Consider the following 15,855-nt stretch of genomic DNA (forward strand, 5'->3'; position numbering starts at 1 on the left):
CACACATATAAATAAATCTGTGTGTGAGTGTTTTGCTATTTTCTACTCACGCACCACAGTCACACACAACACTCATGGTGCCCTAATGAGGAGTTAGAATATGCTTACAGCTACATTACTATGTCTTATAGCCCATTTAAAAATGAATTGTGGTATAAAGTAAAATGCTGCTAATCGACATATTTATAAATAATTCATATATTTATTACGTTGTTTCTTTGTTTTTTAAAGTGACATACTGTACACCGATCAGTGTACTGTTATAGGAGCCTACTATAATGCCTTATCGAACCCTTTGCGAAGGGCAGTTTTGTAATTTAATTTCTACATTTTCTGATTCACAAACTGAGCTCGAGGAAGTTTTTTTTTTCTAAAAGAAACATTAGAGCAGACTGAGAGTGAACAGGCTGTGGAGAAATCCTAAGATGCTGCCAAGGATGCAGAGCAACAAACACCAAGAAAACAGAGAGACAGATACAGATGAAGCAGACGGAGAGAAAACCGGACAAGACACTAGCAGACAAACAGAAGGAATAGGCAGGTGCCGTCACCACACTTGGAAACAGAAACAGGACCAACTAAATGCCAATCACAGTGTTTGGTTTGGAGAGAACATCCTGTAAAATTCCACAGACTTTCTGCTTCCAAATGTACACTTTATGATTTTCAGGATCCAATACATATCATACTATATATATGTATTTATATATATAATGCCATCTATTTACAGACCTTGAAGAGCAGTCTCCAGTGACAGTGCTCTCATCTTTAGATCTCAGCCTGTTTTCTTCCCTTGCCTTCAGTACTTGCACTTCATAAAAATCCGTATCTCACATAAATTCACAAAGTCTGACTGCTACATGCAATTCACCAATCGACTGCGACTGAGACAGGGATGAGACACTTTTCCGATCCTACTCCCCCCCACATCCCTGTGCTTCTTCAGAAATATCCCCTGCCCTCTCCCTCATCAACGACTCAAATCCCACAGATTAAATACATTATCCTATCGAGCATTTGAATCATTTTTGTTTCACAAGCTAATTTGCATATAAATAAGTTTTGCGTAGTGAGAGAGAGAGAGAGCTCGTCCCTTTTGTTTTCTCTTTTGGCTCACAGTGGCCTAGTCACTGTACCTGAGCAGCAACATGAAATCCAGTTTAAACCACAATTGTAAAACAACAACCAGTTGACAGCATGACTTTGGAGTATCTGTGCTTGATAACTTCCTTGTTTCGCTGTTGTGGTATAAATGATGGCAACATCATAGAGGAGGATAATGAAAATATAGTCCCTGCACCATCTGCAACATCAACATGCAATTTTTTTCCCAACTTGTAAAAAGGATTTCATTATTTATTCAAATATTAAATAATATATCTTTTTTTTTTTTAATTGTCAGAATAACTTACTTCAGTCAATTCAATTACACTTGGCCCAGTTTCTCAGCATATAGAGAGAAAACACTGGGATTTTTTTTTTTAACCACAGTCCAGTTTCAACTACATCCTTTATATTCGATGTGGCTTTTTTGTGGCAATAGAAGAAATACAGTTAATACTGCAAATGGGAAAAGTGCTTTAAGCTGCCCTAAAGCTTTGTGAGCCTTTGGAAAATTTGCATTAAAATGATGCCTCCTAACACAATTATCTTAGTGGGATTTTTTTTACATCATCGCTGTTACTGTGCCCAGCAGTCGCCGGGTGCCCTGGATGAAGGGTAATCTGATAATCTTGTTAGCACTTATTTACAGTTGAGTAGATAAAATATTTCACAGCAGGATGAGGGGAGAACTTGGAAGTGAGATGACTCAGATCCAGAGCAAGATTAAAACACTAATCTACTCATCTGATGTTTAAGTGCAACGATAACACCGCATGGAGAGCATGTGCTTGCGCGCAAGTCACTGTGTGTGTTTTGGAGTCGTGGAGGACGAATTCAGATCCTTTAAGCAGAAAAAAAAAACCTTAATTAAAGTCCCAAACTGATAAATATGAGTGCCTATTATACTAAAAAATAATGTACTTTAGGCTTTAGTTATTACATTTTTTAAAGTGACTAAAGATAAAACACTGCATAGTTAATATTTTACCTTTTCATAACTTTTAAGTAGATTTTCTTGCAAACGCATACCTTTTTGTTCACATATATTGACGCAAAACCTATTATAATATTTAGATTATGTGATATTGACTTTGTTCTGTAAGTGCATTTACATAAGGACAGTGTGTGAGTAAATAGACTATAAGAATGGGATGAGCCACAAACAGCAGCCAACTCATTAGCCTGCTTGAAGATGTGGTCAGCTCCTGAGGTAAGCGTAAACATTACCAAGAATTTAAAGTGCAAGATTATAAATGCAATGAGCCTTATGGGCAACAGCACAGCCCCATAAGGGGCCACAGTCAGGAGACATTACACACACCTGAATTCAATCAGCAATAAGACACATCAATGATGGGTAAATCATTAGAATACGAATAAAAAGCGTTACCATTAAAATAAGGGATAACTCTGAAAGACACTCGGAAGATATCACCTTGTCTCTCCGACAAGGTGTTGCCATGCGTACACGGTGTGAGCTCCCTTTAGGGGCAACAAAGTAGGAGAAGCAAAGACGATGGAAATTGCTTTGTGCCACCAAGTAATGAAGTTGTGAGAAATGACAATGACTTTGCAAGCTACCAAGGCCAATCAAGGGGAACACTTGTGGGACGGTGAGACTGTTGCCAAAAAATTGTCTCAATAGTTCTGTCATAATTATTGTGACAGGTTGTGTTGCTTCGCACTGATTGGACATGGATGTAAGACTGCATTGCTGCCCCAGTGTCCCCACTCAATTCCACAGCCATTAGTGTCAATGGCAATATGAGTGATTTGTTACTGTGCAAATAAGACTACCATCTGCTACGAAGAGAAACATGTGCTTGGTTGCATAAATCTCCGTGTAAAACTTAACCACTTATTTCTTCCTAACCAAAGGGTAACATTAAGGGATATTGCAATAAACATCTGATATTAATTCCATAAGTCACAGGAAATGCAAATTATAAGAAGACGATTAGCAATTTCACGCTGCAAGGAAAATCTGATCAAATTGTTTTTATGTTTGTCGAACTCATACTTTTATTTTAAACATACTGTGAGAAAAGCTACTTTAAAATAAACTAATATTTAAAAAAGTCACGCTTATGCACAAGCTACTCCTTGTAGAAACGATCCAATCTGAGAGATAACAAAAAAAAAGGTTTTTTGGGAGCATGGGAACCATTTTGGTGATGAACAAGCTTCATTGTAATGGCTTGCCAAATTGCCCTCTCCTGAAAAGTATTGCAGTTCATTTAACCATGAAGGTGATCTGACCCCAACCAAGTAGTATTACTTCTCTAAACATAGCCACATCTTAATCACAAGGGTGTCAGAGCAGAAAATACTCATATGGGTCCTTGTGGGAGGTGCCAACAGATGTCCTGAATTGTAGGTAGACATTTTGTATGTATTTTTTATGTATATTTATTACCTGTGTCTATGTATCTTACATGTACCGTATACTCCCGTATCCCGTATCTAGAAATACATTTAGAGACTTACATTTACTTAAATTTACATTTTAACGGGGCAGCTAAGGTAAAAAAAAAAAAAAGGTAACAAAGTAACAAAAACAAAGTAAACTTTATGTTTATAGTACGTTAGTACATACAGACCAGGCAAAATAAATGCACCAAAGTTGTCATTGAAAATAAAACCCGGTTTTCAGCACTTCATACTAATCACACCTTCTTTCTGTGCTTCTCCATAAACTTCAGTCTCCCTCCACTCCGCATGTTAAATGTAAGCTGGAGCCAAGACAATTCCAGAGGGGCTGTACTAAAATCAGCTGCTGTCAAATCGATGAATGTCTGAAACAGACAGAATAATCCACATGTGAGCATCTGTGCCTCAATGAAACAACACAGTGGTACTTGGGGGACCCCTGTGACCCACTCAAGTCAGCTCAAGTGTCTGTCTTTGTTGAGACGTGGGCACAACCGTTGATCTGTCCTGACATATTCCATGTTATGTAGCATGTCTGGAGCAGCAGTTGGGTCTGTTTCTTTAATTTACAACGACAAGGGAAAACACATTAAAAATCAACCTCACGCTGCTCATTGACTAGGCACGGCGTACCATGAGCGATTCACCATCTCTAGTGAGTACAAAACCTTCATATACTACATTGTTATCCATCTGTCGTGTTGCCTCCTGGATTATAGCGTAGCACTCACCCTCTGTCCAGCTGACTCTAAAGGTCTGCAGCCCAGCCTGAATGTCAGGGGCAGACAAGTCTCTGTGCTGCCAAGAAACCTCTGAACAAATGTCACAACACTGCTGCTGACAACCTTCTCTAAGTGCTTGTTAAATAAAGATATGGTGCCATACACTATAAATCAAGGTGCAAAAAGTTGTCATAAGAGTGATGTGGGCTGCTCCAGTCGGATGACACATTTTCACAAGTTGATGAGAGGTGGATAAGAGGTATTTTATAGGACATGTTAAAACTTGATGGATCATTTTTCTAAATTTTTTTGACAAATTGCCACCCTTTTGTATTTTGTTCCAAATTTCCACCCACTCTGTACTTGGCTCACTTTGCCCTTCAGAGTATTCAATGCTGAATGGAAGACAGCACAGACTACTGAAGAGAGGAGGATACAGTATATTTCTTTATTATCCGTTCTTATAATGTTCTTGTATTTCAGACCACATGCTGTCTTTCATTTTTTTCCAACATTCTGCAGTTCACTACAGATCAAAATCTTTTAATTAAAAAGGACATCTTTGGTGCAGCACATTTCCCGATGACGTGCCAACCCTTTTGAGCCAGTTGCCATCTGCCGTCACAGCACTGTGGCTGAGGCCTTATCCCCGGCAAGCTGTGTGAGCTGTGAGCCAGCAAGAGAGAAGGAGACAGACAGAGAGCGAGAGAGGAGGGATCATGCATGAGAGAGAGAGAGAGTGAGAGAGGAAGTCCGTCTGGTGCATCTGTATCTGTGTGGGCCTCGGCTAAGAAACATGGACACTCGCTCACGAAGCAGGTCACTTAATCTGCCCTGAGCAGAATCTGCTGTCAGACTGCTCTCGTTCACTGTTTGGTTTTGCAACATATTAATTACAAGTAAAGACGCTGAACTACAAAATCACATGAACGCAGTCACATTTTCTTAATCAAATTAAGGCATTTTGTATCTTCAGCTAGAAGTGATACATCTTTAATTGCTAACGCAATCTGTAAAAACACAACCAGCTCCACTGGCATTGTCTGCAGTGTCAAAGCATACTGCAGTTCTCATTATGTGCATCTCTTTTGAGGTGTGATTACATGAACTTATTTTCGTCTATGGCAATTTCCATTTCAATTAAGAATCGGAGTCATTATTGTTTTTTATCAGGCAGTTGTTTTTGTTCTCTTAATTGGCTAATTGTTTTGTCTGCAAATGTGAGAAATGAATGAAAAATGTCCAACCACATTCCCAGGAGGTCCTAGATATAATACACATAATAAAAGTAACTGTTTTGTTCCAGCAAAACAGTTACTTTGTAAAATTGTTATATTTCTGTTTTCAGCTTGTTTGATGTGTGTGAATGAATTCTCTTTACATACTTTCGAATGTGAACTAGCTTGCCCTGAAATTGCTATTTGGCCGATGAATATAAAAATGATTATACTAGCATTAAAGTTATTTGTACTTCTACAGCCTGTTGGATGAAACATGTCTGAAGTGGTCCAAACTCCAATAGCACGCGTATATACAGAACAACATCATCAAACTACTAAGAGACTACTAACTAAGAGATAACCCAGTGACTTTTTTCACATGATGAGCCAGTCACATGATAGCAACTCGTTTGAAAATAGACATGATGAAGATGACCAATTAAACACCAAAGCCTAACTAAGTATTGTTGCTGACCACGTCCATCCCGCCTATCTGCTGGAAGCAGCTATCTTCTGATGTCAGCTGATGTTCAAATCATCTCAAACTGGTTTCTTGAACATGTATGTTCACTGTACTCAAATGGCCTGAGCTTTAGAAAAGGGAAGAAGGTGATTTTTGTGACTATGAATGTGAGATGGTTGGCAGTCCCACACATGCTGGTTTGAGTATTTCAGAAACTGCTGATGTACAGTAGTTGTGAATTTCCTCCACCATCTCTAGTGACAGAGGCTGGTCCAAAAAGAGACAATCTAATGAACGGCAGTTACCTGGAAGAAAATGCTTTGCTGATGTCAGAGGTTCGAAGAAAATGGCCACACTGCTTTGAGCTGATAGGAAGGCAAAAGTAACTAAAATAACCGCTCATTAAAATGAGGGTATACAGAAAAGCATGTCTGAATGCACAACATGTTACATGCTGAAGCAGATGGGCAGCAGAAGACCACAGCAGTCATGCTTGTTAGCTGAGAATTGGACGTTGAGCCTGCAATTCACATGGACCAAAATTGGATCATAAAAATTGGTCTGCACTGATGAGTCTCATTTTGTCCTGTGACATCTTGCTGGTAGGGTCAGAATTTGGATTAAAAAACATGATAGCTTAGGATCATAATACTTTGTATCAACAGTTTAGGGCAGTGGTGTTGGTGGCAGTAGTGGTGTGATGGCGTGTGGGATATTTTCTTGGAGCACTTTGTCCTCGTTAGTACCAAATTTCATTCAAACAACACAGCCTACGTGCATATTCTTGGTGACCGTATCCATTCCTTTATGATTGTAGTGTACTACCTTCTGATGGCTGCTTCCAGCAGGATAACATACCACATCACAAAGCTCAAATCGCCTCAAACTGGTTTCTTGAACATAACCCAATGAGTTCACTGTGCTCAAATGACCTCGGCAGTCACCAGATCTCAATCCAATAGAGCACCTTTGGGATGTGGTGGAACAGGAAATTTGCATCATAGCTGTGCAGCCGACCAATCTGCAGGAACTGTGTTATGCTATCATGTCAGTATGACATGGACCAAAATCACTGATGAATGTTTCCAGCATTGTGTTGAACCTATGACATGAAGAATTAAGGCATTTCTCCAAGTAAGGCTTAACTAATAAAGTAGACATTAAGTTTATACTCAAAAGTTAGTATTCATGGTGTGAAAATGGTTTAGTTCTAAAAGTGGCCTGTTTTGCCATTATATGTCACACACATCATACAGGCATCAGACAGAAAAGAAAAACAAATCTCAGGGCTTTATAATGTAGTATGTTATAAAAAGAAACATATCCGTTTGTCTGTGTGCAGATTAAATGACAGTACTGTACTTGACCTTTTTTTCTTAGAACTAACTCTGTTAACACAACTTTGCTGACCACTAGAATGTATAGAAGTACAGCTGGTGCATATTTTAGACACGGCAGTAATTTGCACAACAGCTAAATGAATGTGCTAACTGCGATTAGAACAACAAAAGTGAAAACATGTAAAATGACTGGCATCATTTTCTGTAAGTGAATGAAAATGCTATCTGATTAGTAGGACTGTTTAAATTCAAACAAGCACATATTAACCTGTGTGTCAGCAGTGAATATGTGCTTGTGTTTCTGTCTTTTTTTGCTGAATGTTGAATGCATTCGTTAAAAGTAATGTAGGGCAGCGAGTTCAAAAAGCAGACAAACAAAACATGAGCACGTATGGAAAGCACATGGAACTGATGATGATATTTCTCACGTGTCAGCAAAGAAATCTGGCAGAGGATTAATCTAAGGTAAATGTTGTGTAAAGATTAGAAACTGCCTCGGAGCTTAATGTGAAATTATCTGACAGTTCGTGGTCGGAAATGAGTGTATAATGAGATCACCGTGGCAGCATAAGCCATCAGGGAAAACAAATCCCTCTCTACAAAATACCCTACTTCCTTCCATCATCGTGAGCAAAAGTGCACCACGGACTAGGCCGGCTTCCCATGCGTATGCAGAGTGAGTGATAAGTGCTTTAAATGCCTGAACTTTAAACTGTTCAAAAATTCCAAATCCCTACAATCTTCTTTGAGTAGGTCTTAATGTAGTTGGACTGTGTTTTAAGTACCGCAAGGATAAAACTCCTAATGGTCATCATAAACTGTAATCCAAAGGGATTCTGCTCTTAATCCAGGATCGAGGTCCAGGAAACTGTTCAGTGCAAGTCTAGTGCAATCTCATTTTATGGCGTGATATCTCTCCCGCTCTGACTTTACACCATACAGCACTGTGTATTAGCTGTAAATATTTACGGCTCATCGTATTGGAGCAAAATCCGGATGCAAAGTAACATGGAAAATTAAACAGACAGCTGGTTGAAGGCAGGCATCACATGGACAAAGCGTGTTTTTCCATTCTACAACCTCGAGTTTTAAACATTTAATGATCAGTTTGTATATTTGAATTTAAGCCCCAGTGTTGTTAGAGTTACCCACTAAGCATCATTTGCAGCGTGCGGCACTTTACATGTAAATGAGACTCAAAACCTGTAGCAACAGACGATTTATTTCGCCATTTGTTTGCAATGTCTCTGACAAACCTGTTGGTCTAATGATCTTTCACTAGCAACCTGTAAAGCACATGTGTGAAAAAAAAAGAAAAAAAATCAATGGCAAGTGAAAAGACTCCATCGTCTAAGACCGCCTGTAAATAGAGTTTGTAGTGAGACTCTTTTGTCAACTGGACAAGCTATGATGAAATCGAGCACAATCTCGATGCTGCCAATCCATCAGGGACAATAAAAAGTTTATAAATTTTCATTTCACTAAACTATCTTTATACGTACATATGCACCGATTTATCATTTATTCTGTAAAAAAAGTATTTACTGTAAAGTAATGCTGACTTTTGCTTCTCCTCAGAATAATTTTAAGTAAACTTACAGCAGAATCAGAGCACAGAATTCTACCTTCGTGACAGATGGTGTGTTTGTCACTGCAGTCTAGCTCTGAGGTATTTTTCAACACTATTTGTTCGCAAATGGTCTGCTAATAAAACACACTGCCAAATGACCAAACACTGATTTATGAAGCTGTAGTAATTGCAGTAGTAACTCAAAAACCAAAACTGCATTCTGCCATAAAGCATATAAAAAGTCTCGGATCCTTTGGGATCTACAATTGAACGGGATGCAATAGTGTGCTTAAACCCAAGAAGTTTTACATTGCTATTCACTCTAACAGTGTGCGGTAAGGAGATGCATGTGTGCAGTGCCACTGAAAACAGCATGGCACTGAGGGTGAATCTCAGGTCAAGGTGATTTGTCATGTCAAACAACTTTTCACCTCGACTTCTTCGGTTGTTCACTGGCCTGACAGCCTTCAGCAATGCCACAGTGTTTCCAGGCTCCGCTTCATAATTGATGAGGAAGAAGGGAATATGGGATTTGATCCAGAGTGGCGGTGCCATTTGGGCCTAGGACAGATGTATAGATGTGCTCATTTTAACTCTTCCTCTGAAATGGCTATGCCACTAAGGGAATGGTGACTAGCTCAGTAGTAAGCTAAAAGACATTATGAGCATTAAAAATGACCAGCTCTTTAGGGATTATACACGGCAGCAGAATATGACATAGCACTTTAATATGTACATAATACTGAGGTGGAAAATTCACAACCCTGTGAAATAGTGCAAGTATAGGGTGGGGCACTGGGGGAAACTGATTATACATCACACTGATGATAGAAGTTCAAAGATAAAATATAAATTAAGGGATGATTTGGTTTTTGATCTAATGAAAAAATATGAAGAAATTAGACAGTGAGTTTCAATGTAACCATTTCTTGTGGTTAAGTATGATGTGACTTCTTATAAGTCGTAATACAGTGTACACTGTAACAAAGCTTCCTGCTGAATTACAGTGAACTGCTGGCAGCTCTATTTGTCAGCATGAAACTCTGCAGTGCATCGACTACAACACTTTAAAAAATTATTTTAAAGAACATTACAGTACTGTGCTGTAATTATCTAAAGTAAGGATTTGAATAAACCTTACAATATATTAGTCCTAGTTTTTGTGAGATGACTGAAATGATGTTGTGGGACTTGAAGCAACATGATTTCACTTATGCAAAGAAAGTCAAACTCCAGCTTAGCTTAACTGCCAAAGAAAAATAGCCTACTGTATTCTAGCTTGCTGTTCACATTGTATTTCTGAAAAGCATCAGCATTTCGAGTATTCACTGTACTTAAGAAACATTAGTGCACCAATTTCCCTGTCATTTTTTGCAGCAGTAGATCTGAGTGTCATCCAAGTTATGAAAAAGATGCAACTAAATACCCTAAAAATTGCTCTTCACAGTGAAACAGATAACTTAGGTGAAATATTACCATAGGTGAAGGTTGACTGTGTAGGCTTTTGTCTAAACATTACTTTTTATGCAGTCACAGACCAAAGTTCTAATATAAATTTAATGCATTCACTTGTGTTCACACTCTATGATCTGTCTCAACTTTACACAGGGAGTTAAGCCTCCAACATAAAAGTGAACTGCACAGATCATTTCTTTTTTTTGCCCTGCCACTCTTGCATCCACTTTCTTCTTCTTTGCTCTTCTTACAGTTTCTCTCCCTTGTCGAATTGAAAGGCACGGCGAGCTTTAAGCTAAAAAGGAAACGAATCGGATCGCTGCTGAACTCTGAAGACATTTTTAAAACTTAATGTTTGAACTTATGAGCATCTAGTTTGATATGATTTATGTCTAAAAGCAGGTGAAGAATATTACTTTTGGAAGGGCGAGCACTTTCCAGACTAAAATTATTGTTATGATTTCTCAGTCATTTAAGGCCTCTGCAAAATAGCAGAAACTAAAAATTTAGTTTCTATTTTAAGGACAAATCTGTTTCAGTAAGCCTTAAAGGTGTTACGTGTTTAGAGTATATAAAAAGTATTTTCTTTAGAGCGTGCCTTTTAATCTCATGCTCACAAATCATCCAGAATGCGTTTTTTTGTGTTTTATAAATTGTAAACCAACAGAATCAAAAGCTGATGATGACTATAACTAGAAGAAACTGGCTTCAAAATGAAACTGTTTAATTAAGCTCTCTCAGCCCCCACCTTCCACATCTATTTCCACAGTTTTCAGAAGCCCCCTCTCCTTTAAACTGAATGATGGAATCCAAATGTAAATAACTCAACGGCTCATTAATACCGGTGTTTGAATCGTGCCATCTGCAAACAGCTGCGGTTATATCATATCTCATAGTTTTGATGTCCACTAAAAACTGTTGCATAACTTTCTGTGTTAACCGTGGAATTAGAAAACGTATCCTCTAAGCCTTTGAAAAAAAACATTTGAAATCTTCAGGATTTGATAACAGTCTTAAATATACTTATTTTACAATCCAATCTACTAAGATTTCAGACGAAACACTAATTAGTTTTAAATAAACTGTCACATTGAAATGAAGCAAATTTTTACTTATGCACACTGAAAAACAAACAAACAAACAAAAAAAACATGACAAAATACAAACTGCAAAGACGAACAATGCAAACACAATTCCAACATGAAATCTCAGCTGATCTGTGCTTTAATCTTTTCCCTTTTGCAAAGCTTTGCTCTTTGTTAAGGAGTAAAATAATGAATGCATATCCAACCGTCTGCATCACCACATATATCTATGAAAAATGTCTCAAACTGCCCTCCACATCCGGTCTGTGCATGAACTATTATTCATTTGCAATTGTTTAAGATGCATAATGACAAAACCATAGTAACCATCTGTACATGTATTTTGGCTTTTTTTGTACACTTTTTTTTCTGTTTTTTATTGTTTTTCTAATATATGTATAATCCCCTTTTTCCTTGTGTCCCCTGTGCTGCTGTAACAAGTGGATTTCCCCAGTGTGGGATTAAATAAAGTCTATGCCTATGTCTTAAACAGCTGCAAAGCATTTAAATCTCATGCAACGACCTGGGGATCAAACATATCCACAGAAAGTTGTCATGTTAAAGGATATGTTGTAATGTTTATTGCATTAAAGCTAAAGCCAGCAGTGCTAAACAGTCACAAAGCAACATCACACTCAAAGCAGCCATGAGAAAAAAAATTAAACTCACCTTAGCGACCCTGTTGGCAACCTCCCGGCCCACCATTAACCCCTGGACGAACGTCCTTGCAGCGATGAACGCTCTGGTGACCTGGGCCTTAAGTTTTCTGGGAATGTCTCCAAAAGGCTTTAGCTGATCTGTGTATTTACTGACGCACTCCAGGTAGTCATCTGTAAAGTGGTACTGGGAGTTAAGTAACTGGAACATGCGTTCCAGCAGCCTGGACCAGAAGTCATTTAGCATCTCTTCCAAGTTGACGTTGCCCCCCGTGTAGTAGCGCTTTAGCTCAGTGAACAGGTCCTGGAATACTTCAGAGTTCTGCATATACAGCTTCCCGTATGTCCGTGTGAACATACTGTTGAGTGACTTCTCAGAATTGTCCAGCAGTTCCAAGAAAAACTCTATATTTATGGATGTTTTGGGAGATGGGAGAGAAAAGGGGATAGAAAAGACACAAAGCTGGGTCACCACATGATATTTACCATCTTCTTTCCCGCAGCGTAAACCAAACAAAGGGATGAGAACATCTATCGAAGTATGCCTGTTGTATCTATGGTAATTCAGTGGCTTATTTTATGGCCCTGTCTGCATATACAGGAGCAATGTATAGCAGCCAACAATAGGTACTTGATTATGTGAAGAAAGTCAGCTCAAGGCATTAATAATTTAATAGCAGAAATAATGGGCCACAAGGACTATGAATGATTAATGTAAAGTTTCTGATTGCATACTGTAACAAAATATTCATAAGTTTTAGACACAGACACTAGTATACATTATCATCCTGGGCACCCACCATTATTCCCAGACGCATTAGTTTCTCACTGAAACAATTTATTTGTCCACTGAGGCAGCTTGCCTATGGGCCTATAATTGAATATTGTGTTACGGAGCCTTTATTCCTTTTGAATTATCTGAATAGTGTGTGCCAACATTTTACTGTAACGACCTTTTTTTAATCAGTATAATTGTCACAGAGTTAGTATATGCGCCGTACATTATGTAACGTTATGTCATTTTATAATAAACCTTTACGTTAATTACCTTGTAACATCAATTCTTGCATTTCACAAACATTCTGTAATTACTGAGCACTTCATGCCCATGCAGCGGCCTGTTATTGATTCAGGTTGCTTAAAAATCAGTGTTAACACAAAGAACATCGAAATTCACGAGTGAAATTTTGCAATTCAGATTTAAGATTCAAAGCAATTATATTATTGTTTCTTTGTCATCTGTCTAAGTGCCTTTCTTCCATGTGAGCACCTGATCTCTGGAGTACTAACTCAGCCAACAAAGAGAAAAACAGAGAGAGAGAAAAAAAAAGCAGAATTAGCTGGGGAGTCTCACTGAAGCCCAGCTAATAGGATCCCATGTTCCTGAGTGCATAGGCGTAAATGTTGGGAAGATTATAACACGTCGCTCCAAGCACAAATGTCAAATATTCCTCCACTCTTCTTTGCAAACAAACACTGCAGACATTTTACGTGTCGTGCTTGCTAATAAACCATCAGAGGGCCTCTTCTTCTGGTTGGTATTCTGGGTGGCTGACATTTCTTTGCATTGTTAATGATAGCAGTCGTAACCTTACATGGTGGGCACGTGTTGTTCTAATGATAGTTTCTACTTTGATAATATGACAACCCACAAGGCATGATGAATATGTTCTCATGTAGCCAAGCAGGGTTTAGCTATGAATTATTAAGAAAACAACAAATTCAAAAATCATGTGAACTCTTAAAAATATTATATCTACTATACGTTAGAATACGGTTGTTTCATTTTACAAGATTAACAATAAAATGACCATCATGCCCCACATATTGGAATCATTCTTTCCTGAGTGCATCACAAGAGTCAGTATACATATTTAAGCTCTTCATGTATAAAAGTAATGTTTAAATAAGCTCCTGGCCATGACATCTGAATAATCCACATATCTGCACCAGTGTCACCATATGTCAACTGCAGCACTTACAGCTGACATATGCCATATGACCAACTTTGTATTCCTTGCATTTTTTTGTGTGTGTGCAAACGGTACGACGTGTCCACATACCTGAAATTGCTATCAGTCTAATCCCTAGTGACTCATTCTAGTTTCTTTGCAGCTAAATGACCTGCCACTACACCAACATTTGTTTAAATATTAGCAGCCTGCAGGGCCTTTTCCACTCCATTTTTCCAATTAGATCTGAATCAAGGACACATAAGCCCTTGTGTATTGCGCGTGCTATTGTATCCGTACCATTTAAATTGCTCACACACTGAGCGGTAAATGTGGAAACTCATGCGCATTTGCAGCCCAACATGTGGATATTTAACCTAAAATGATTTACACTTAATATATTCTGAAGTATTTCGAAATATATGATTAAGGGTAGTTTGAGCATAAATAGCATATTCTGAGATGGGGGAGGGTCTGTGCTGGCAGACGTCGGTTACTGGCCTGATAGCCTGGCTACCCCTGGGTGGGTCCGGGACGGGCGTGGAGGCTTGGGGGTCTGGCGGTGCTCCGCCCCCGGTCTGGGGTGCTGGCTGGGCCTTGGGGCTTGGGTTCTGGTTGTTGTGTCGCCGGGGCTGTGGGCGGGTGGGTGCAGGGGGACTCAGCCCCAGTGCAGGGGACCTCTGGTGCATCGGCCCAACTAGGGGGCTCTCTAACTGGTGGGGAGGCTGTTATATCTTTGCAGGTGGTCTCCTCACTACAGGAGCTCACTCTGCAGGTGGGGGGGAGAGATTTAGGAGAGGTGGAGAATGAACTCAACCTAGGCATCTATTGTCTTGTGTAGTTTGGGAGATGATTGGATGATGGGGTGGGTGCAGTTTTCTCTGGGGTGGAGTCGGGTGGGCTGCCCCGGACTCTGTGGGGCTGGGCGGTGCTGCTGCTGCGGGCCCCGGTCCGGATGGGCCTGGGCCCCCTTGCCCTGGTGGGTTCCAGAGTGTGGGGGTGCCTACTGGGGTCAGCGGGCCGCTTGCCCCTCCCTTTCTTCCTTCCCCATCCTCAGCTCCCTCCCTCTTCCCGCTCTACCAAAACCATCCACACATGCTTGGGGTGCAGGTATGTCACCAGGGTGCAGGGGAGGCACTCCCCCTCTCTCCCCTTCTGGCCGCCTGTGCCTCAATTTTATTCTGCAACCTAGACATCCACATTACTCACACCCTCACATAACACATACATATAGGGCCTTGGGGGTGGGCACGTTTTACAGCATCCAATCCAGAGGATGGTCGGTGTACTCCAACCCACCTCTGGCGCTGGTGCCCTACCCTCAATTTTAAATGCATTTAGACACCAAGGGTTTTCAGGAGGAGCCGTGCTGCTCTCTGAGAGGAAGCTAGTACCATGCTCTCCTGAGTTTTAAATGCACTTTAGAACAGCACACAGCAACACTATATATGAGCGGGCGTAGGGAGGTTTGAGGTCTTCAGCCGTCAGGGCTGGGGGGCTGGGAGGAGGTGCTGGCCGTCAGACTGGGGTCTGGGATGCGGGGCCTCCCTGCTACTGCAGGCCCTGGACCTGGGATATAGAGTATGTTTGGGGAGTCTGACTGTCTGTGCAGTGTCTATTTGTGTCTGTCTACATGTTGGGTGAGTGCCGAGTATTTGGTTGTGTATATGGGGGTGGGAATGCACGTTTGTGTCTGCGTGTGCCTGTTCGTCTGTGTCTATATGTCAGGTTGGGTCTTAGACTCAACCTCTCTGGGTACATCTCAGGCCCTCTAAAGTACGGAGGCCTATCTCCCCTCACCACACTCCCTGCCGGTGGCTGATGCCCACAGGCGTTGGTGTGTTGGTGGTTCTTGTCG

At 40.1% G+C, this 15,855-nt stretch overlaps 1 protein-coding gene across 2 annotated transcripts in view; it reads right to left on the minus strand.

The window, feature by feature from the left end:
• gpc6a (glypican 6a) overlaps positions 1-15,855 on the minus strand; it is a 141,330-nt gene that overhangs the window by 61,118 nt on the left and 64,357 nt on the right. For both annotated transcript variants that reach the window (XM_005724213.1, XM_005724212.1), the window contains exon 3: positions 12,059-12,450. In XM_005724213.1, the coding sequence (XP_005724270.1) occupies positions 12,059-12,450 (392 nt within the window). The remainder of the gene's footprint in view (positions 1-12,058; positions 12,451-15,855) is intronic.

The sequence above is a fragment of the Pundamilia nyererei genome, unplaced genomic scaffold (genome assembly GCF_000239375.1).
Source record: "Pundamilia nyererei isolate P.nyererei 1_Seehausen unplaced genomic scaffold, PunNye1.0 scaffold00011, whole genome shotgun sequence".
Taxonomy (NCBI): domain Eukaryota; kingdom Metazoa; phylum Chordata; class Actinopteri; order Cichliformes; family Cichlidae; genus Pundamilia; species Pundamilia nyererei.